Here is a 23,000-nt window from a genome sequence, read left to right as displayed (position 1 = left end):
TAAGTAACTAAAAGATGGTAGAGATGAGTTTATTGCACATGAAACCTATTAGCAATTTTTCACCATGGTACATATCCAAGGCACCACCAAAAATGGTATTCATCAAAGGAAAATGTTTATATTTACTATTTTATATTTTTCATTGTGGAAAATGTTTATATTTACTATTTTATATTTTTCATTGTGATATTTTTTTTAATTTCTATTGAGATATTACTCATACTAGGCATGAAAACACTTGGGGTCCATGATGTTGATGGTATTGTCTAATGCTTCACTGTCAAGGTTAGATAACTAATATGCTCCTAAACCATACTGAGTGATGATGATGATGTATCGACCTAACCAGTTAAACTCAAATTTACTATTCTTATATTTGTCTTGCATACTTTTTATTTTCTTTGAGCACAAGATCACCAATATAAAACTTAGGGGAAGCCTGCCCTATCTTAAAATTACCAGGGGTTTGCATTTTATCAGCCAAGTGATCAATAGTGCCCTGGTGATTTATTAAGCATTTGGGCATCCATCTTATCTTTACCTTTAGAAACATCCCTTTGTTGACCGGCCCCAAATTTATCCTTCTTAATATGATCAGTAGTTGAAGTAACATTCTCCCCAGCCTAATCATCCTCAATACGCGAGCCACCAGTCCAGGAAGCATGTGCTCGTCATACTTTTAGTGGGATTCTTCTTCTTGCCCTTATCATCCTCCGAGAGGGAAGAGAACATTTGCACAGATGTAGCCTCATACAATGTTTCCTCCTTCCTCATAATCTTCATCATCGGTATCCAAATCCTCTGTCAGTTTCTATATCTAAATAATGGGTCACCACAGGTTTCTATTTCTTTGTTTTCCAGGCAAATTCTGCGAATTTTGGGGGAAAAAATCCTTAGCATACTCCATTAACAACAGAATTAACCCCTCATGAAGGATGGGGACTTTAGAGTTATTCCTATGATCTTTAATCCCCTTTTCCAACGAGGCAAGCAAAAATAAAGGGAAAAAGGAAAAACACCAAAATTTCATGTCGGAAGTGGTTAAGGAGAATGAAATGGACACCATAAGTGGTAGCAAACTTGCCATCTAAAGTGACATAACGCATTATGATCTCTACAACTTCAGCCCAAAAGAGCTTTGATGGAAAATCTGTCATATCCCCCCGAAGGTTGCTTGACAAGTCTCTCCTTCTCTTTTCCCTTGAGAAATTGATTGATAGCAACATCAATAGCTTTTTTGTCTTTGAAAACTTTCACTCCAGTTGTCGGCTGCCCAGTGGAGGTCCTCGGAAATGTTAATCTCCTTAGCATAGGCAATAAGGGTGCGGTTCTTCCATCCCTCAGCAAACATCTTTGAAATTTTTGGTCATGACCATGTAGCCTCTGATAATAAGCCGTCAAACCCCCATTTTCAACTTTCTTCCAAACCAGACCATTCTGTTTAAATCCTTAACAAGAAGTGGGCTCCAAACGGTTCCTCTCCCCACCCATAATCTAATTCACCACTAAAGATACAGTTCCCCAAACCCCACCACAATAATGCCAAAGAACAAGCCCCAACACCAAGGCGACGGAATGGAGAAAACACAAATAGCACCCATAAAGCATGTGTTATGCCAAGTCATTATGACAATAAAAGGCTCTGCTGAAAATCATGAGAGCTTATGCTAGAAGCCGGTCACGAGAGTCCCAGTGCTAAGTCGAGTGCCTAGACAATCCAATATTTGCAAAGACAAGTCATTATGACAATAAAAGGCTCTGCTGAAAATCATGAGAGCTTATGCTAGAAGCCGGTCACGAGAGTCCCAGTGCTAAGTCGAGTGCCTAGACAATCCAATCCAATATTTGCGAAGACATCCGCAAGTTTATTCCCCTCGTGATATATGTGAAATATAAAATGCTCCTCAAATGAATTAATAACATTAAGGAAGTCCTTAATGAAGGCATTTATAGACAAACTAGGTTTATGTTTGTTCTTGAGGCATTGGATGATGTTTAGGGAATCCCCCTCCAACCAAACCTTTTTAAAACCCTGAGACTGAGCAAGCTTCAATCCATTGTAGGTTTATCTCGGCTTCAGCAAAGTGATTAGTCTGAGTACTCAAAGGGAGCACCACTGATATGTCCATGTTAGTTCTTATTTGTTTTTGGATTTATTTAAATAGAATGTCTTGATATAATTATATATTGACATATAGCACACTTTTGTGCAAGTTTAACTTTCTTTTCCATTTCCAATCCAGTATCATTACTCTTACCTAAACACATTTTGATATACATTCAACTATATGCCTACCTATTTTTATATCTTCACACATTCACCTCATTACCAGCCCACACTTCCACATATCCATTCTCAATTCCAAGATCTAGGAGTCCTTATCTTCAGTCGGTGCAGAAACGTGCAGAAGTGATCCCTCTTCTTGTAGATTTGATCCAAATAAATAAATAAATTTCCAAATTGCCAACTCCTATCATTTCCTTGTAGCAGTTGGGATCCAACTCGGTACACTTTTGTTTGACTATTCATTATATTTTGGTATTTAAAGACATTCAATTGAACATTAATTGGCATTCTAGATCATTTGAACATCCTAAGCATTTATGAGTGTATGAACATTTGAATTTGGAGCACCAAAAACAATCCATAATTATATCAAAATTCACATCTAGGCCTTTATATATTTAGTTGTCATCTATCAACATTTGCTCAAAGTCATAAAATCAATCTTTCAAGGGGATTGACTGGCAAAACATGAACCCTCACAATTCAATACCACTAATTCCAGAACATGAACCCCCACAATTCAATACCACTAATTCCTACAAATCAACAGATAGCAGAGTCAAAAATGAACCAAATCTCACTAGTCTGAGCGAAACAGAACCGCTCCCCAGTGAACAAATGTGTTGTGTAAGATAAATCCTTAAATGACTCCAAATCTGTGGAGGTTACAAAGACCGTCACTATTTCGAGGATATCAATTTTCTATATTTTAGTAGATTAAATCTGTAAGGTTCAAAATCCCTACAACACCTTTAGTTCAATAGCCAAGTAAACCTTTTAATTTGATTTTAAATTTCTATAATTGCATTTCCAATTTATCATTTTCCAATTCATCTGATTTATCTAAGTTAATTTGTGCAATGTTGTTTGCATTAATTTAACCTTGGGTAACTACAAGCCTACTTTTACCTGTACAGCTACAACGAATTGATTATATCTTCCAAACTGCACGAGGTGCATAAAATTATGCTATTTCTGACAAGGAAATTAAAGCTTGCGTGGGCTTATTAATGTCTAAAATAATTCTACAGACCTTTAAGACTTTGAGGTCAAGGTTATTTTTACTCATTTTGCCTGAGCCAATGTTAATCAATCAACAAGAAGATACGTCCAAACACAGCGTATCATCCCCCCAAACATTTAGTCAAGCACTGTTCTCAATACAAGGAAAATGGAAATTTTAATGTGTACTAGCAGTAAAAAGCATTAACCTTGCCTTTTCAGTAATTTCTTTCTAGAGGGGCAAACTCCCAAATTTTCAGCATAGTTCATTCGATGTATGATGAAGCAAGCTACATTGATCCAATTTGCATGACACCTCGTGTAAAGGACACCCTTCAAAACTAATATATATAACTTGGAAGCCCCTTCTTAGGATGATTTGTTAGAAAGAGACACTCATTGCTATTTCAAAATCAAAATACACAAGATTTAAGTTCCTTGATTTTATTATTACCTCCATAAGCACAATCGCTCAGGATAGTTGATGTGAAAGGAATTGTAGTATTAGATCAAACGATCATATGTGGACAAACCTTGGATGTCGATTAATGTAATAAATTATAATCTTCTTAGTCAATGCAATAAAGACCAGTAATCTAGAGTAACAGATATCCATACTCTGAATTGGCTATAAGTATACATGTCATAAATTGGCAAAGGTTACCAACTATAGAATACACCTCTGATCATCTTCTTAGTTATCTGCAACAATTCATCAAGTGAAGGGGGGGTTCAGCTGAAACTTGCAGTAACATTGGAACTTTCACTTTTTCTTCCAATGTTTTACATGACAGAAATTCCAATACGATTTCTGCGGTCAGTTAAGCAAAAAACTGTATGCTTAGCACAAGTAGACCTTAGACAAAGGGAAATTAGAGTTTGAAATATCTTGCTGACTTTTATCTGTGAGGCTTATCTTCCGTAGCTTCTTTATCAGCTAACTTACAGGATATGGTCTCAAAAGCAGCAATAAAGCAGACAATTCCTGGTCTAGAATGTGGATAGTCTACTACAATAAATTGAATTTTAACAAAATGGGCAGAAAGGAAATTTCACTGAGATTTTGCTTTTATCAAAAATGTTATGCTACCATCTGCTGATCCAGATGCAGCTGCTCCATCCAAGCACTCAAAACTGTACGATCGACATTATCTGCCTTCCTGTTTTTCAATGCTTCCAGAGGGCTTACTGAAATATGCCCCTCCCCAGCATCAACTGGCATTTCTTTAACCATGTTTTGAACCCAGGATAAATCTGCTTCAACTGAGCTACGGGGACCAAAGGAAAATGACTTCCTGAATTTCCTCAGGTCTTCACCTTGAACACCCCAATCTACTTTACCTGTTGGAGAACCCCAATCTGCCAATGATGCAGGAGGCACACTTGCACTTAAGTCACGTGAGCTTTTGCTCCGAAAATCATTCTGCATAAATGCAGCAGATCTTGAAATTGTTGAAGCCATCAAAGCTGATGATAAAGCAGACCCAGTAGTGTTGTGTTGTTCCAAATCCACACCAAGAGATGGCAAGTAAGAAGATTGAACAGGAGAGTGGAAATTGCTGGGACTCTGACATTGCCGCATCTGAGAAATCTGATTACCAATTGATGTCTGAGTTTGACTTGGAAGTTGAGAATGACATTGTAATGTTTTCTGGGACTGCATCTGTGAGCATAACTGAGCAAGAGCAGAAGATTCAAGACCTGATTTTCTTGGAGATGACATCTCAGAAGCAAACAAATCTTCAAGATTAGTTGGAGAAACACTATTGCCAGACTTATATTTTGCAGATCTAAATGAAGTGTTCCCAACAGCTGCAGCAGAATTCATCCTAGATTGAATAGAAAGAGGAAACTCGCTTATAAGTTGCCCTTCATAGTCTGAACAGCCATTCAATCCCTCAACAGCCATGTCTCTGGCACTAAGTGATGCTCTAAGACGACTAGCTTGAAGACTACCACCAGGAAGGTGCAATGTCGGTACATTAGGCTGTTGCCAGGCTTTACTTGTCGATGAATAAACAGATGAGTTTGCAGATGATGATGATGGAGACATTGGTGGTGTGGTTAAGCCCCCTGATGGAGGATTTGAAGGCGAAACGGCAGACATCTTTACCATGGAAGATGGTGAGCTTAGCATGATAGGACCCATGGTTGAACTCATATCCAATGAAGCAGCAAGTTGAGGTGATTGCACAGTTGACCCTGTTAAGACAGATAAAGGGCGCAACTCTTCAGGCTTATGTGCAAAAAAGCAAACTCTTCTTGTGCATTTTGTTTCATCTTTGCATAGTCGTGTTCGATATTGAGCAGGGTGCAACCAACACTCAAAAACACCATGCGCATATTCACACCCATCACCGCGCCTACAAGACCCTTTACGAAACTCCAAGCAAGGAACACAGCTATAGTGATACCTTCGAGGGTCTCGTCTTCTGGCATTTTCTCCAGGATGGGCAAAAGGGCACTCAGTCCAGACATGAGAATAAGCTCTTGAACAAGGCTTTACTTTGAAAGAATACATTCGAAACTCATCAGTGCTGTACATATCATTCTTTATATCAGGAAAAGAGGGATCTACAGGGTACTCTTTCTTCTCATTACTGACTACACAACCCCTTGATGCCTCGGAAAACTTTAAAGATGTGCAAAAATATTTAGAGCTCAGTTCTTTTGGAGACGAAGAAAGAGGAGGAGAAGAACCTAGACTGTTAGGCCCTCCTCCATGTGAGTCTTTGTAAGTTTCAGATACAATATGAGACAAAGAGAAGCCACTGTCAGAAACTTGATTTGGTATCTTCATGAAAGAACTTGCTTGGCATCCTGAACTTAACATATATTCCAGCATAGCCTTTCCATTGGAAAGCTTTGGGGAAGCCATTATTACATCCACAGGCCTCTTTCCATTAGCATCCAAATGATTAACATCAGCACCTGACTGAAGCAATAACTTCACAGATTCAATGGCAAAACTAGACCCTCCAGCAGCAGCACAATGTAGAGCAGTGTCCTTGCCTGATCCACATTCTAAGTTGACATCTATTCCACACATTGCATAGGCAGATAATATGTAGTTCAGTACATCTATGCTACCATAAAGGGCAGCAATCATCAAAGGTGTCCTTTGCTCTAAACACATCTGTTTGGAACCATTTTGCCTCCCATACCAGAAGCTAATCTCATCAATTGCTGATCCATCTTCCTCAACAGCTTGCTTAAATCCTATCAGGTCATTATTTGCAGCTAGTTCAAGGAGAATTGAGAAATGTATGTCAGCCCCTTGCACTGTGCACAGTTGTTTCTCAAACAGAACAGTTTTTTCATGACCACCATGAAAATCAACTGCTGTACTGTGTGGCTTGGAATGCTCTGAGCCTCCACACATACTTTCTCACAATCGATGTACTCAAAAAATGCTTCGAAGACCTATATAAAACATAAGAGTTTCAAACATCTTAGAAAGCATATTTTGAAATACCAGAACAGTAGTATAATAGCTAAATTTAACAACTGCTATCCGATATCCTGTAAAAGCATATAGATAATTTCTAAAAACAGTAAGCCAGTTTCTATCTTCAATGCCTAAAGCATAACAAAAATAAAATTATGTAAGATCAACAGAATGCACGTCCACAAAGGAGAACATAAAAGATTACTGAGGGAACCATCTTAAGACATGTTGTTTCTATTACAGATTGTAGATTTAAGATTTATGTAAACATGGACACGAGATAACAGTCCAAAAGAGTGATATTGCTAAGAATTAAATCAAACCACTATACTAATCCTTAGAACATTGTTATGAAATTGACAATGTAAACATAAGAACAGCTTGAGGTTATTTCCAAGTATGGTATTAAATATCACAACAAACAACAAGAGCAAGTTGTGAACATCACTGAAAGAACATGACAATCTGCAGGAAAATCCAAGAACAAACACAATATAAGAAAATAAACAACAGTTCAAAGAAGATAAACCATGAGCTTTGCCCCAACGTTTACAATAACGTTTGGCAAAGTATATTTGTCATAAAATCTAGAAGGCTTTTGGCGGAGAACTCTGCTAGTATGCATAGAAGATGCTTGATGCAAGATTGGTAATTCCTGAGCAATCAAACATGTTCTATACAGAATCTTATAAGATTTAACAACTCCTTTGTTTAAGCAAACACCCATAAAAGAAGAAAAGTGGGGTCATGCGGCCCACTTGGAGATCAATTCAGTCAAGCAATGATGGGTTGGATCAGTCCAGAAAAGAAAGATCATTTCAATGATCTCGATGACAGGGAAAAAGCAAAAAGTAGTTCATCATCAAAAGTATGTTTAAAGGCCCAGGGGAACATTCCCATTTTTTGAGTTGGAAATGGATCAACTTAAAGTTGCACAAGCCTACCCTCCAAAGAAGAATTGATTCCATAAACTGCATAACCCAAAATGTTAAAACCTGTTATGCAATGAACTGGAAAATCCAAATTCAAATCCAAAATCTGAAGATACATTCCCATTTACACAGCATTCATACACACACCCACAAACTCTGGAAACTCAAGTATAGAAACATATGGTATATATGGAAATATAAAAAGCATCTAGCCCACTTCTCTACTCAAGAAAGGGAAAAAAACATATGTGAACAGTAAAATGACGGATCATACACAACTGTCTCAAATTAAAATCACTCCCAACCTACAATACAAAATCCAGAACCTGTTCACAGTATAAGGCTTCTAATACCACAGTTTATGCTAAAATTTGATTGTAGCATACATTTAAATCCTATCTCAAAGTATACAACACATCCCTTTCCAAAAGTGCATCTTAATAAGGAAAGGAAAGATTCCAACTATACTTTTATTTAATTCAATTATCAGTTGCAAAACTCCATTCTCTATTTTACTAATAGATACCACATTGATTTCCAAATATCATATTTAACCTGATAAAAACATCCAGTCCACTCACCCTCGTAATTCTTTCTTTTGTTCCGACCTAACCTAACCTTGGAACAGGTCTTGCAAATTGATTAGCAAATTATGGCCAACACCCACAACTATGATATCATTTGCATGACTGGTTTCAGTGCTTTGCACTACACTGAAAAACTAGAAAGAAAATGTAAGAAATTTGCTAGAGTGAACTATTCATCTGTAAAATACAACTTACCTAAGGTTTGGAACCCAGAGTCTAAATATAAAATTGACTGAAATAAAAGATAGATGAGACATTCCAACCACAATTATATTTAAGAAAACTTTAACAGCTTGATATTTTTCACTCATCCTCCTTAGATATCAATTTCACAAATGATATACCCAAAACCAAAAACTAAACCAATAAAGTACATGCATCTTACCCACATGGAAAACATACACTGGTTCATTTCAACATTGCCACTACATACATAGGAAGCCACAACTACAGAACATATCACACTTGAATCCATCAAAATCTGATAACCAGGAACTACATATCATCTTTCTGTTTTACTAATATGGAGAAAAAATGAGCGCCTAAGGGTCGGTTTTCCTATGGAAAATTGAACGACATAACCATTCTATTTAATGCTTTAAATTTTAAGCAATGTTTTTAACATATACATCTATAATCCGTTCCCTCACACAGAAGACTGACAGGGTGCTTCTCTTTTACTAATTTGAATGGCATACAGCAAGTTCAACCAAGTCTGTGTTGCCTCTTTAATAGGACTATATGCTAGACGAATGTATCATTTCACAACTTATGAAATTACACTCACAATATGCGTGTCTCTGCAAGATATTTGCAAACCTCCACCTCTCAACCCTCAGCTAATCAAGACCATTCCCAAAATGGACGCCCAGACTATCAAACCCTACAGAAGAACTGAAAACAATCCTTGTACTGTTCAAGATTCAAGTAATTTTTTGCTTGAAAAGAAAGGAAAGCTTCAAATTGTACTCTCTTATTTTTTTAATAATTTTAAGTTTTGTTAGAAAATAAAAACTAAAGAGAAGAGTCAAAAAAGCTGGTAGAAGGGGTAAGAGCGTGGGCTTCCAAGGTTCCAACTTGCTGAGGGAGCTAAATCCTTATGGGGTCCTACCGAGGCGGCTTTGGCTTCTACTTTTACCCTGAATAGAGTTCCAAGGAATTGAAAAAACGCAGATACTGAATTAAAAAGAGTTTTTAACTGTAAAATAGGAGCCTCACATATGCAGCTGCAAGCTTTTAAGTTGGTGTTGGAGGAGATGCCTGAAAGTTTCTCCTCCTGTGAACTTTTATGTTGTAAGAGCCACCTTACTTGACAATTTCTCATCTAAAATTCCTCACTTCAACTTAAAATTGCTTTGCAGAAGAGAATTAAGAAAACCCATTAGGGCGGTGCTCTGGACAGGCTCCTAATTTTTCTCAGAACCACCCCCCAAAAAATTTTAGATGGACCATAGCCTTAGCTTGTGACAACTAAGCCTGAATTTACAGAAAACGAATTTTATAAAATTCAAAATTCAAAAACTTTATCACATAAGAGAGACCATGAGAAAGGAACAAAAAGAAAACCATTCAACCAGCGTCTTCCATGCCTTAATCGTAACATGAAACCCTATTCCAAGAAACCCAGATAGCTATAAAACCTAGAAAACAAGAACCAGAGCTTGAGGCAAAGGCAGAGTGCTCACCAGTACCGCTATTGCTCAGGGAAAGATCGACAATTGGTATACTCCACTCCTGCTACCGCTCTTCCGGCCTCTCAGCGCTGCAGGTTATGAAGATACATGCAAATGACTGCTTTTAAAAACGTCAGAACTCCAGGGGAGTCACCGAGAAGGGAAGAGGAATGTGTAAGGAAGTATCCCCGGTCAACAAAGGAGGAGGCGGAGGCGGTTGACAACCATAATTTAATCCAACACCACTAAACAAGCGTACGGGCCCCTCAATTCGCTTTAAAACCCTCCGATTACCATAAAAACCCAAGAGCATTATAGATTAAGATAGAAACAATCTATATCTGGATTGGATTCAATTATCCTGCCGGGCAAACAGTTCTCAACTTAATTCCTTTTTCGCGTCCATTCCTGTCCCCACAAAGTACAGTCTACCAACGATGGTGAAATTAAAGCAGACGGATCCCCAAATTGCATTCAAATGCGCTCAAATGATAGAAATTCAAAAATCTGAACCGGAAGTGGGGCCCTGTCTGCTCAGCCGAATGAAATCCAAAGTAAAGCAAATTAAATGTGGGGAAGGATTCAACTCCAGATTTTGTTCACGCGGAATTAAAAAGGAAGTGGGAAGATTCCTCCTTGGGAGAACGGTGGAAAGGATAAGGCATTAGTACCTATACAGGTGGAATTTGAAAGGAAAGTTGTGCTGGTTGACTCACGTGAAGGAAAAAAACTTCGCTCTTCAAGGCGGGCTGGTCAAACCACCATGGGATAGTCATAGTCAAACATGACTTTAATGTGCATCTTAGCTTCCCTTGCAATATATTAAAAATTATAATCTAACTAGCAACACTATCAAAGGACTATCATTAAATAGTTGATAGATATATTAATAGATGAAGCTTCCTTGAAATATATTAAAAAGTATTCATACTTGATAATAATCTAATTTGTAATATTATTCAAAGGACTATTAAATAATTGGTAGAGATAAATATTCATATTTTAAAGGAATGGATTTGGGGTGTATTACATAGTAGGGTTGAGGAGTCCCTTCTCTTTGACTATAGATATATTAATAGATGAAGCTTCCTTGTAATATATTAAAAATCATACTTGATAATAATCTAATTTGTAATATTGGATTGATTCGCCAAGGCTGGATGGCGTGGGTGCGGGGGCTCGCGAGCGGCCGAGTTAGGGTTTCGAAGCCCTAGCTCGTGGGAGGCGTTGTTGTAGGTGTGGCGGGGGAGGGAAGTGTAGGGCGTTGGGGGAGAGCAGAGGGCAGGGTTCGGCCGTGGGTGTGGGGGCAGCTGCGATGGTCGTCGGGTGGAGTTTAGGCTACGCAAGAGTAGGGTTCCGGTCTGTTGCAGGTCGTGGGTCTCTCGTGGGTCTAGGGGATTTGGTTGGCCTCTTCCTTCGAAGGAGCTTGGGAGGGGTGGCATCTTGGGGGTCGTGCTTTCTTAAGGGGCCCTTCGGGTTGGGGTCCTTGGCTTTCTTTTGTTACCTTTTAATTCTTTTTGCGTCCCGATGTCGGGTATTGGTGGTGAGGCCTCACAGGGGGCTCCTGCCATGGACTTTCGTGCTACAGTGGGCTCAAAACCCCCACTTCAGAGTATGAAGACATTTACCAATAATCTTTTCTCATCAGAACTCGGGTCTGGGAGTGCTATTTATTCTCGCCTTATGAAGATGAATGGTTGTCTGGAGAGATGCAGTGAAAGGCCAAAGCTGGTTATTCCTCCTGAGATGATAGCCGAAGACATTGAGTACTTTTCAAAACACTCGTTGTATTGCAATTTTTTGGGAATGAGGGTTTCCTTGCGGTTCTTGGAAAACTGGGCGCAGAGGACTTGGGCACCGGATGGGGAAATGGAGATTATGCTGCTGGCAAACAACTATTTCATGGTTACTTTCAACTGCATGGAGGATCGCAATAGGGTTTTTTAAGGAGGCTCGTATTTTTACAACCAGGTGGGGTTGTTCATCAAACCTTGGCATGTGAGGTTTAACCCTTCGGAGGAGCTCCCAAATAGGGCTCTAGTGTGGGTTCATTTACCACGTTTTCCAGTGGAGTGTTGTCAGGAGGATGTGTTACGGATGTTGGCCGCACTGCTTGGGAAGCTAGTGGGATCTTCAATGCAAACCTTAGGGAGAAAGGTAATGACCTTTGTGCGCATCTGTGTTGAAATTGATCTTAGTAAACCTTTGCCATATGCTATAGATATGTGTGCGGGTTCTTACTCATGGGTTCAGTAGTTAGACGATGAGACTTTACCTTTCCGTTGTCGTTTGTGTCATGAGTATGGTCATTTACAGCATAAGTGCCCTAGATATAAACCAGTGGTGCGCCAACCTCAACAACCAGCCCAGAGTCAAGATAGGGTTGATAAAGGTAAAGTTGCTATGTCGACCGAGGTTGTGGGTGCTGATCGTTTTGTTTCAGTTAAGACAAGGAACAAAAATCGTGTCCAGAAGAGGTCCCTTCAGGAGAGATAGGAGGAGGCTACCTTTAACAGATTTGAAGCATTGGATGACCTCAGTCAATAGGAAGTGAATCTAGGGTTAACCCCTTTGGACCAAGGTGCTTCAGGAGGGTGTCTGAAAAGAGTTATGGAGGATTTTACCCAGGCCTTGCTAGTGATTGGAAGCCAACAAATGGAGATGGAGCAGATAGTAGGGGCTGAATTGGGACTCACTCCTGTTTCGGAGGTGAATTTGGTTGGGGGGGAGGGTTCCCTGATAGCTCTGAAATTGGAACCAGCTGGAGCTAAAATTAATAAGTCTTATGTTCACCTAGGTCTTCATCAGAAAGATATTAAGAAAAGTGCTTTGGAGAAAAACTCAAAGGTTGGCAGAAAGAAGGATTTGGATAAAATCAAATTGATGGGAGAGAATTTGGTTGATTCAGGGTCAGTAAAGACTTTGGATTCTCAATTTTCCAATCCTCCTAAATGATTGTGCTTTCATGGAATGTGAGGGGCTTGAACAGCGGCCCTAGACAAAAAGTTGTTCGAGAATTGATTAAGAATCATTCACCTGATGTCCTGTTCTTGCAAGAAACTAAACTCTCAGTGGAGAGTATGATGGGGTTGATGTCGAAGCTCTGGGGGCGGGGCGAGTGTCAGTGTATTGGGGCAGCTGGTTCCTCTAGAGGGGTGGCATGTCTTTGGAATCCTTCAAAGATTCGCCTTGTCTGGTGGGTGGCTTCCAGATCTTCGTTATCCGGGGTTGCTTCTAGTCTTGAGACCGGAGATCTTATCTTGTTTACTAATATCTATGCCCCCACCAATTTTTAAGGCAAGCAAAACTTATGGTCTCATATTTCTTGTATGTGAATGCTAGTCCCTTTTCATCCTTGGATTATGGCAGGAGATTTCAATGCTATCATTGAGTTGAGTGAGAAGAAGGGGGGTGTCATGCGGTTGGATCCTTCTTCTTTTCTCTTTCAGGATAGTATATCTTCGTTGCATCTGGTTGACATTAAGCCTGGCAATGGTTTGTTCACTTGGAACAATAGGAGAGTGGGGGAGTATTGGATTGTTGAGAGGCTGGATAGATTTCTTATTTCCAGTTCTTGGGTTGGTGGGGGGTGGTCCACAAGTTCTGAGATTCTTGACTGGAGAGGGTCTGACCACTGACCTAACAAGCTAGTCTCTTCTTCTTCCTAGGTTGCTTGCTCTCCTTCCTTCAAATTCCAACTTATGTGGCTTCGGGATCTAGCTTTGTAGGCTCTTGTTGAGCAATGGTGGAGGAAGGGGAGGCCGGCCTTCGGCACTGCTATGTATACTTTTGCCAAGCAGCTACAGTTTGTTAAGTTTCAGCTTAAACAGTGGAATAGGCAAGGTTGCGGGAACATTTTTCATGCTAAGAAAGTTGCACAAACAGTGTTAATTGGCATCACCAGTGAAATCAGAGAGCAAGGTTTGTCTGAAGCCTTGCTTAGGGAGGAGGATAGGGCTCTCAAGGTTTTAGAGGAATGGGAACTCAAGGAAGAAATTTACTGGAAACAAAGAGCTCGTATTGATTAGCTTCAAGTGGGCGATAAGAACACTGCTTTCTTTTTCAACTCTGAGAAAGCGAGACACCATGGAAACTCCATTTCTGCTCTGGTAAATGATAGAGGTGAGATATTATTATCCTTGCAGGAGATTTCTAGGGAGGCTCTACGGTATTTTCGATCCCTCTTCAGTGAGGCTTCTTAGGGGGAATTGGTGGAGGAGAACTAGGTTCTCGCATGCATTCCTCCTCTCGTTACTAGGGAGATGAATGAGCAGCTTATGGGTCCTATTTTGTTGGAAGAACTCGAGAGGATTATTTTTCACATGAGGAAAGGAAAAGCTCCTGGACCGGATGGGTTCCTGGTTGAATTCTTTCAAGAGTTCTGGGATATCATCAATTGGACTTACTGGAAATAGTCCAAGAGTCCTAGAGGAACAAACAGATGCTTTGGGCCTTGAATGCGACCTTCATTGCGTTAATCCTTAAGTGTGATGGGGCCGACAGGTTAGGCCAGTTCCGCCCTATATCTCTCTACAATGTGATTTACAAGATCATTTCTAAGTTGATAGCAGAGAGGCTAAAGAAGTGTCTGGGGGCTGTTATCTTAGAGGAATAGAGCGGGTTTGTGGAAGGGCGTCAAATTTTGGATGGTGTGGTCATTGCTACGGAGACCATTCATTCTATGGCATCCTCCAAGGAAAAAGATATGTTTATCAATTTGGATATGGCTAAGGCTTATGATAGAGTTCATTGGTCCTTCCTCCAGAAGATCCTCAGGGCTTTTGGCTTTGCTGAGGAATGGATCCAATGGGTTATGAGTTGTATTACGTCCACCTCTTTCTCAGTGCTAATCAATGGTGATCACACTGAGTTGTTTGGTGCATCTAGGGGCCTTTGCCAGGGGGACCCCCTCTCCCCTTACTTATTCATTCTCCTGGCTGAAGCTCTAGGGAGGTTGATCAAGCATCATGTGGGTCTGGGTAGTATTCAGGGGTGGAGTTGGGGTAATGACTTGCAGCCTCTATCTCATTTGTAGTTTGTTGATGACACGGCCTTGATGGGACTTGCTCGGATCAGAGAAGCTACTAATCTGCGAAAGGTTTTGGATGTTTATCTGGCAGCCTCGGGTCAGTTGATCAATGAAGATAAGTCTTCTATCCTTTTCTTCATCACTCCTGGAGCTATTCAAAGGAGGATTTCTCTTATCTTGAGGTTCCAAGTGGGCACTTTGCCCTTGACTTATCTGGGTATTCCTATCTCTCTCGGTAACCCTCCTCAGGAGTCATGGAAGGGTATTTTGGATAAATTTCGCTCGAAGGTGGAACATTGGACTCACATATGGTTATCTTTCATTGGGAGGGTGCAACTGATTCAGTCGGTGGTTCACGCTCTTTCGATTTATCGTTGTATGCTTCAAGTGGCTCCTATGTGGTTCTTGAAGGGCTTGGACTCTTTGGCAAGGCAATTCTTATGGGCAAGCAATCTATCCTCCTCCAAATGGAGTCTAGTCAATTGGGACCTGGTGTGTAGCCTGAAGCAGTTGGGGGGCTTGGTTTAAGGCAGGCTATTTTATTCAAAGAGGCTTTGGCGGCTAAATTGTACTAGAGGTGGTGTGTCGAGCAGGATCGTGGTTGGGCTAAGCTTTTGGTATACAAATATATGCAGAGGATCCCAATACAGGAGGTTCCAAGATATCCGCTTGAGGGAAAAGGCTCAACGATTTGGTATACTCTCAAGAAGGGGGCATCGCTCATTAAGGAGGGACTCTTTTGGATCTGCAGGAGGGGGGAAGAGGTCCTTTTTCTGGAATGACTCTTGGGATGGGTACCCCCCCATCCTTGTTCAGTTTCCTAATCTTGGAAACCTTAGCCATAGATTTTTGGAGGTAGGGTGGTCAAGGGTGAGTGACTTCAAGGTTGTTTACTGGTGTGGGCAGCTGGAGTTGGAGAGGTGGAAGGCTCCTAGTGAGTGGCTGGTTGTTGGGATGGAGGAAGAGTGTGCTGATTTGCAAGGCATTTTGGCGAGTAGACACTGTAGTGCCCTCAAGGGTAGGGATGGACTTGCCTAGTCTCTGAATCCTAAGGGCATCTTTACTATAGCTAGTGGTTACCGGGAAATTTTGAACCAAAGATTGGAGGGAAGAGAGGTGCACTGGTGGAAACAGGTTTGGAACAGTTTTTCTTGGTCGAAGTGCAACTGCTTCGCTTGGACTCTAGCCTTGAATAGATGCCTAACTTGGGATAATATTCGCAAGCAAGGATTCTTGGGGCCTTCTATTTTTGCTTTGTGTGGTAATGGGGAGGAAGACTCCTCACATTTGTTCTTTAGATGCCCCTTCTCTATGCTTATCTGGCACTACTGGTGGGGGGTGTGGAAGTGTCTGTGTGTTCACGCTATTCTTTGGTGGAATTTTGGAGCAGTTTGGGTAGACCTCCTATCTTGTCCTCCTTCCTCCAGATGGTCTGGTATATTGGGCCCATCTTCATACTCTAGCAGATTTGGCTTGAGAGGAACAGAAGGATCTTTCGTGAGGCCAGAATGTTAGTGCAGCAAGTATGGAATAGAACCATGGTTATGATTCGGGAGACGGTGGAAGCTAAATGTGAGGTGAATTTTCCTTTGCACAGAGATGAGGCGGATATTGTGAGTAGGTTGGGCTAGCATGAGTTGTCTCCTGCCTCTGCTTGTGTCACAAGAGGTAGATGTGCTATGAAGAAGGTCCAAAGGGTGGGGAAGTGGAGACCCCCTCAGGATGAGATTATCAAGATTAACACTGATGGCTCCTCCAGGGGTAACCCAGGCCCTGCAAGGGTTGGTGGGGTAGGTAGGAACTGTATGGGAGAGGCGGTGTTCTTCTTTTTAGTGCATAAAGGGAGGCAATCTAATAATTATATGGAGGGACTTGCTATTCTCTATGCCCTAGAGCGAGCTTGGGAGTTGGGTCATAGGAAGGTTATTTGTGAATCAGATTCACAAATTATTGTTAATTTGTTGATTGAGCAGAAGGTGAGTGGGATTCACTGGCAGCTAGCAGGGATTTTTCATCAGATTCTTTAGATTAGTTCTTTAATGGAGGAGGTGTCTTTCATCCACATTCCTTGTGAATGGAATAGAGCAACTGATTGTTTGGCTAGGTGGGCTTCAGAATATTATAGTGATTGGAAGATTGAAGGTTGGGAGCATCTCTCCCTGGATTACTGTCAAGTCTTGCGGAAGATTCTTGCTGAGGACATGGATAGTTATGATGTTGGTTGATCTTGGTCTGGGCCTAGGGCTCTTTTTTTGGGGCCTTGGGGCTTTGGTCCTCCTTGTAATTTTTGTGTCTGATCTTCAATAAAGTTTTAACCCCTTTTATTCAAAAAAAAAAAATCTAATTTGTAATATTATTCAAAGGACTATAAAATAATTGGTAGAGATAAATATTCATATTTTAAAGGAATGGATTTGGGGTGTATTACATAGTAGGGTCGAGGAGTCCCTTCTCTTCGACTATATAGTATTAATAAGTAGGAGGTATTTTCCACAGCAATTCAAACTATGATATTGCTATCAAGGTTCAACTTTGACTCAAAAACTACACAGTTGAACTCTAATAGCAATATCATATATAGTATTACATATCTATATTTTATAATGTAATAATTTTTAAAGATTTTTTGAGAAATTTGTTAACAAATTAATTTGGAAGGTATTTAACATTGATAATGGAAATAGAAATTGATCCTTTTATAATCCACGATATCAAAGATCTGTTTCTGAGTCTACATATCACTTATAGTAATCTGGGACTACCTCATACTTCTTGGAGGAGGCATCTAATTGTGTTGCAAACAAGGCCTAAATACATTACCCCCTACCAAATTTGAACTTGTGAACTCTCTTTCAAGAGTACAAGTTCTCCACCACTAGTTATGAATTTCAAAAATACTTAAAATTTGATGCAATAAGTATTAACTATAAGAAAGGCTAACTTATCATTTTATTTTCAAGGTATATATTTTTTAAATTAATATCATAAAGGTGATAGGTAAGTCTTTAATTTATTTATTTTTGCATATTTTGTTTTTCAAAGTGAGAATCTCAAATTCAATTCTAGCAGTCATTCATATCATTTCCTTTATTTCTCATTTACAAATGAAACTATAGATCATTTGGGTTTTGTATGGATTTTTCTCTCTAATTTTAATATGTGAAAGCTAGCTTTAGTAGTGTTCCTAGATTAATTATACAATATTTTTCTATAGCAATGCTACAATTGTAGAGTTATTTGTGGATGTTTAAGCCTAATTCAAGCCTTGCCACTTATATTTCTCCATGGAGTTTAAGGTAAGTATGATTTAAGCATATTCTTCTCATGCCTAAATATCCTTGATTACTCTTTTAAAAATAAAGATTGTTAAGCACACATATATTTTGAGAAGATGGCGAATTAGTATATGTCAATTCCAAATTAGTTCAACATTAATTATCATTAATAACTTCTCCAAGCATTATAATTGACCTCAAACCCAAATCATCATTAGTAGAATTGCTAGTCTTTTTTTGATGATGAAGCAACTTATCTAATGAAGAACATAAACACACATCCACACAAATAAACACCAAATTTACAACATGAAGTAAGAACCAATCTAATGGTGACACCAATCCCTAATTAGATTTGCAGGCACCAACCTGCAAGAGACACCAATCCAAGATTTGAGCACCAACTTAGCATGTGAGACTCCAATCTCAAATTAAATATAAGATATATGTAACGCAAACCTTTAAGATTGAATACTCGTCTTCTTCCTCATCTGATCAAATTTAGAACATTCTCACACTTTTCATAAGATCTTCAAATGAAATCTCACACAATGTTTGAGTAGATAGTTTGCACAAGTTTTTCCGTCATTGTCATGCTACTCATTTAACATCATCACCCACATACTCACACATCAACAACCATACTCACACTTCCAAATCTCTTGAAATGAATATGATCTTCAATAAATATGTTTTCAAGTTATAATTATCCTTCCAACATATTTAAATACTTTTCACAAGTTAGCCACATGCAAAACATCAAACATGTAGTTAGTTAGATCCTAAAGCCCACACGTTACTCTGAGAGCAAGGACACACTATGTGTTATCCAACACATACTCAATTGGCTGAAATGAACAACCACACACTTCATATAAATTGGTGCATAGTGGACTCTCCTGTATACATCTAGAACATCATTACTGACTATGAGTTGCCACAAAAATCATTATATTACTTCTATCTTCTTGTAGCATAAAGCTTGGCTCATATAGCTCTGGAATATGACATGTCATACTTGTCTCATCTTTACTTCCAAACTACAAGACATAAAACATCATTGTGGTAGAATATGGTACAAAAATAAGTTGTTAGTGTATACACAATGTCTAAGTAATAAACCTTAATAGCATACTGCTAACACTTTCAAATCACTTTCAACAACTAGAATAGATGTATGATGATATTATCAATATTATGCAAGAGATATGAACATAGCTTGTCACTATCCTTCCAAAACTCAAATGCTCATACATGTCATGTCACAAGTAACTAAAATTGGTGTGGCTATCAAACACTTGAAATCAAGTACAATTGCATTTAGTTCTTATTGACTCCTTTGACATCAATGACAACAAAATGTTCAACAATCTCCCCCTTTTTATTAATGAAAAACAATAAAATATTTCCAACACAAACCTGAGAGAAACATCAACATGCCAACGCAATCCAAGCCTTTCAGAGACTCCTCCAATGAGATATATTTTTGAGCATTTTGACTTCCTTAAGCTTCTTGAGAGATACAACATTGTGGGTTCCTTTCTCCCCTTTTGACATCAATGGCAAATGACAACAATATTAGTTTCCATTCTCCAAAACCACAAACTATCCTTCTCTTTCTCTCCAATATATGTACCAAAACTCTCTACAAGACTATTGAGTCTACTTGCAAAAGGGAATCAACAATCCCCCTCAACCTATAATTCCTCTTGAATCAACAAGAGGGAGAATACACACCCAACTTCTACTTGATATACTCAAATGTCTGCTTTGTAAGAGGTGTTGTGAAGATGTCTGCAATTTTCTCCTTTGTCTCGACATATTCTAACTTCACCTCTTTGTCTACAACCTTATCTCTTAGGATTTAAGATAATCAAAATATGTTTTGTCATTGAATGTATTATCAAATTCTTGTAAATATCTATGAAACTTGTGTTGCCACAAAGAATAGGAATGGGCTCATCAAAATCCATTTTCATTTCCTTCAAATTATGTTTCATCCATAAAACCTAGGTGCAACAAGAAACTGCTACAATGTACTCCATTCTTGTTGTAGATAAAAGATTGTCACCAAGAAAGAAATCTCTACCACTTGTACTCTTCTAGTCATCTACACTTATGGCCCAATTTGCATTTGTGTTTGTGGTCAATTTGAACTTTTCACTCTTGGGATACCACAAACCAAAATCCAATGTAGCCTTTTGATATCTAAATTTTCTTTTTACTATATCGAGATGTAGACACCTAAAAATGTCCCATTGATCATGTACTAATTTTCGTCTAATTGATTAAATAATTCTTTAATTATTTAATTAAGTTAATTAATCTTATTCTTCTAATTTCAAATTTCCTCATCATCTTACTAATTATTTCAATTTCAATTCTATCTTCATTTAATCATTTAAACCATTTTCTAATGATTAATTAAATATTTATTATTTAATTAATTCTGATTAATTCTCCAATTTAAATAATCTTTATTATTTAAATAAATTCATTTTCAATTTCTATCTCTATTCATCTAGTCATTAACTCTTTTCAATTTTTTTAATTTTTTTTTCGATCGATAAAAGGCCAAGGCCAAATAATTTTATTAATTTTAAAAAATAGATAGAATTACATTTACATCTCCATTCGGTGTGGGCACCGGTAGGAAAGAATGGAGGGAAGAAAACCTCCGGTCTAGCCCAGATCCCTCAAGGATCAGAAAAAATTAAGAATGCAATACAAAATGGAGATACAAGATCACAAAGGGAACTTGTCCAAAATAATGAAAATTGTTTGTAGAAATCCTCTGTGTAAAGTTGAGCACTAGATTGCCTATTTCTTGGGGTGATGTTGCCATTTGTGGGCCACAATTCTTGTTATTCCCGAAACACAGGGTTAAGCATGCTCTACCCCATCTACTACACAAAATCTTGAGAAAATCTCTCACCAGAATGTTAGGAAAAGGAAAACCGAACAGGTCAACTTATACAATATATCATACCTGCCTGGATGGTCACCCTATTAGGATACACAGATCAAAATATTAGTCTCAAAGAATCTCTAGAAACATAATGCAAGAGTGATTACCCATCGGAGAGCATAAACTCAATAAATATTAACGAGGCAAATTCCATAAGTATTCCTGCAAAGAGATCTTGGGGAGCTACCATCTTAAAGAATATACACAACTTAACAAGATTATGAAGCTAAGGTAAAGCAACCTAGAGACATTAAAGCCTGAAAACTTCTTAAGAACAAAACAAGAGACAAAACATCAAGAATATAGGGGACCGAAAAGGTAAAATAGAGATGAGGATAGCTAGGTAAGTGTTAGTCCTAAAAGAAGGCAATATCTACATAAATAATAATACCTATATATCTGTGATCACATATATCCGGGAGTGAGATATGCCAGCACGTTTATATACCTATGCTCATTAATGTAAGGTATTGCCTCCTTCTAGTCTTAAAGCTTATCCTAGCAGAGCGGCGATGAACTTCAGAAAAGACTCATCGAAGATAGTAATTCCATTGACAAAAGATAACGAGGAGAGCGAAGATGGTTTTCATCGACGAGAAAAGGTCTTCGAGGAGATAATACCATCAGTGTAACATAAAAAGGGCTCATCGAAAGGAAAGTTCTCATTGAAAGAATAATGTCAATCAGACAAAAGAAAGTTACATCGATAAAGATATCGATGAGGAAATAGGTATTGAGGATGCTGAAAGGCATGCCTCTGATACGCATGGTTTCACTGATGCGCCTTTATCGGTGGAAGATGATAAGAGAGGATAAAGAAAGGCTTCGATGAGACAATAGATCCATTCATCGACAGGGCATGATGATTTCGATGGAAGAAGTGTTTCGGTGGAAAAAAGGTCACCAAAGCCCAAGGTTTCTTCGACATAAAAACCCAATGGATATCAGATAAGTATCGGTGAGGAAACAACCATAGTGACCGAATACAGTATTTTGATGAAAGAAGGATTATCTGTGAAGTTAAATTATAAAATCCACCTATTGTTAAAAGAAATTGTCATTTTCATTAATACCATGGTAGCCCACAAGTCATCAAGCAGGTGTAATAGCATCCTATTTAAGATCAAATAATATCGATGAGACCCAACGATGTCTCATCGATATAGAAGGGCCATCGAAGAAAGGAAGCACCGATGAACTTCAGAAAAGACTCATCGAAGACACTAATTCCATCGACAAAAGATATCAAGGAAAGCAGAGATGGTTTTTATCGACAGGAAAAGGTCTTTGAGAGATAGTACCATCGGTGTAACATAATCACTGAAAGGAATGTTCTCATCAAAAGAATAAAGTCTATCAGACAAAAGGAAGCTACATCGATAAAAGATATCGATGAGGAAATAGGTTTTGAGGAAGCGAAAAGCCATGCCTCCGATACGCATGGTTTCACCGATGCGACTTTGTTGGTGAAGGATAATAAGGGAGGATGATAATATCGATGAGACCCAATGATGTCTTCATCGATATAGAAGGGCCATCGAAGAAAGGAAGCACCGATGAACTTCAGAAAAGACTCATCAGAGACAGGAATTCCATCGGCAAAAGATATTGAGGAAAGCGGAGATGGTTTTCATCGACACGAAAAGGTCTATGAGGAGATAATACCATTGGTGTAACTTCTCATTGAAAGGAATGTTCTCATCGAAAGAATAATGTCGATCAGACAAAATGAGACTGCCTCGATAAAAGATATCGATGAGGAAATAGGTTTTGAGGAGGCTAAAAGGCATGCCTCTGAT

The 23,000-nt window shown here is 38.8% G+C and overlaps 1 protein-coding gene across 1 annotated transcript; it reads right to left on the bottom strand.

Annotated features, from left to right (window-relative positions):
* Positions 1 to 3,813: 3,813 nt before the first annotated feature.
* Positions 3,814 to 10,582, bottom strand: LOC131028165 (zinc finger CCCH domain-containing protein 30). The gene is made up of 2 exons (XM_057958393.2): positions 9,942 to 10,582; positions 3,814 to 6,712 (listed from the first exon to the last, which is right to left on the bottom strand). Exon 2 carries the CDS (start codon positions 6,669 to 6,671, stop codon positions 4,371 to 4,373), a length of 2,301 nt encoding a protein of 766 aa, XP_057814376.2. The 5' UTR covers positions 6,672 to 6,712; positions 9,942 to 10,582; the 3' UTR covers positions 3,814 to 4,370.
* Positions 10,583 to 23,000: the final 12,418 nt, after the last annotated feature.

Source organism: Cryptomeria japonica, chromosome 5 (genome assembly GCF_030272615.1).
Source record: "Cryptomeria japonica chromosome 5, Sugi_1.0, whole genome shotgun sequence".
NCBI classification, from domain to species: domain Eukaryota; kingdom Viridiplantae; phylum Streptophyta; class Pinopsida; order Cupressales; family Cupressaceae; genus Cryptomeria; species Cryptomeria japonica.
The sequence above is the reverse complement of the archived record's forward strand: the minus strand, read 5'-3'. Positions and strand labels throughout refer to the sequence as shown.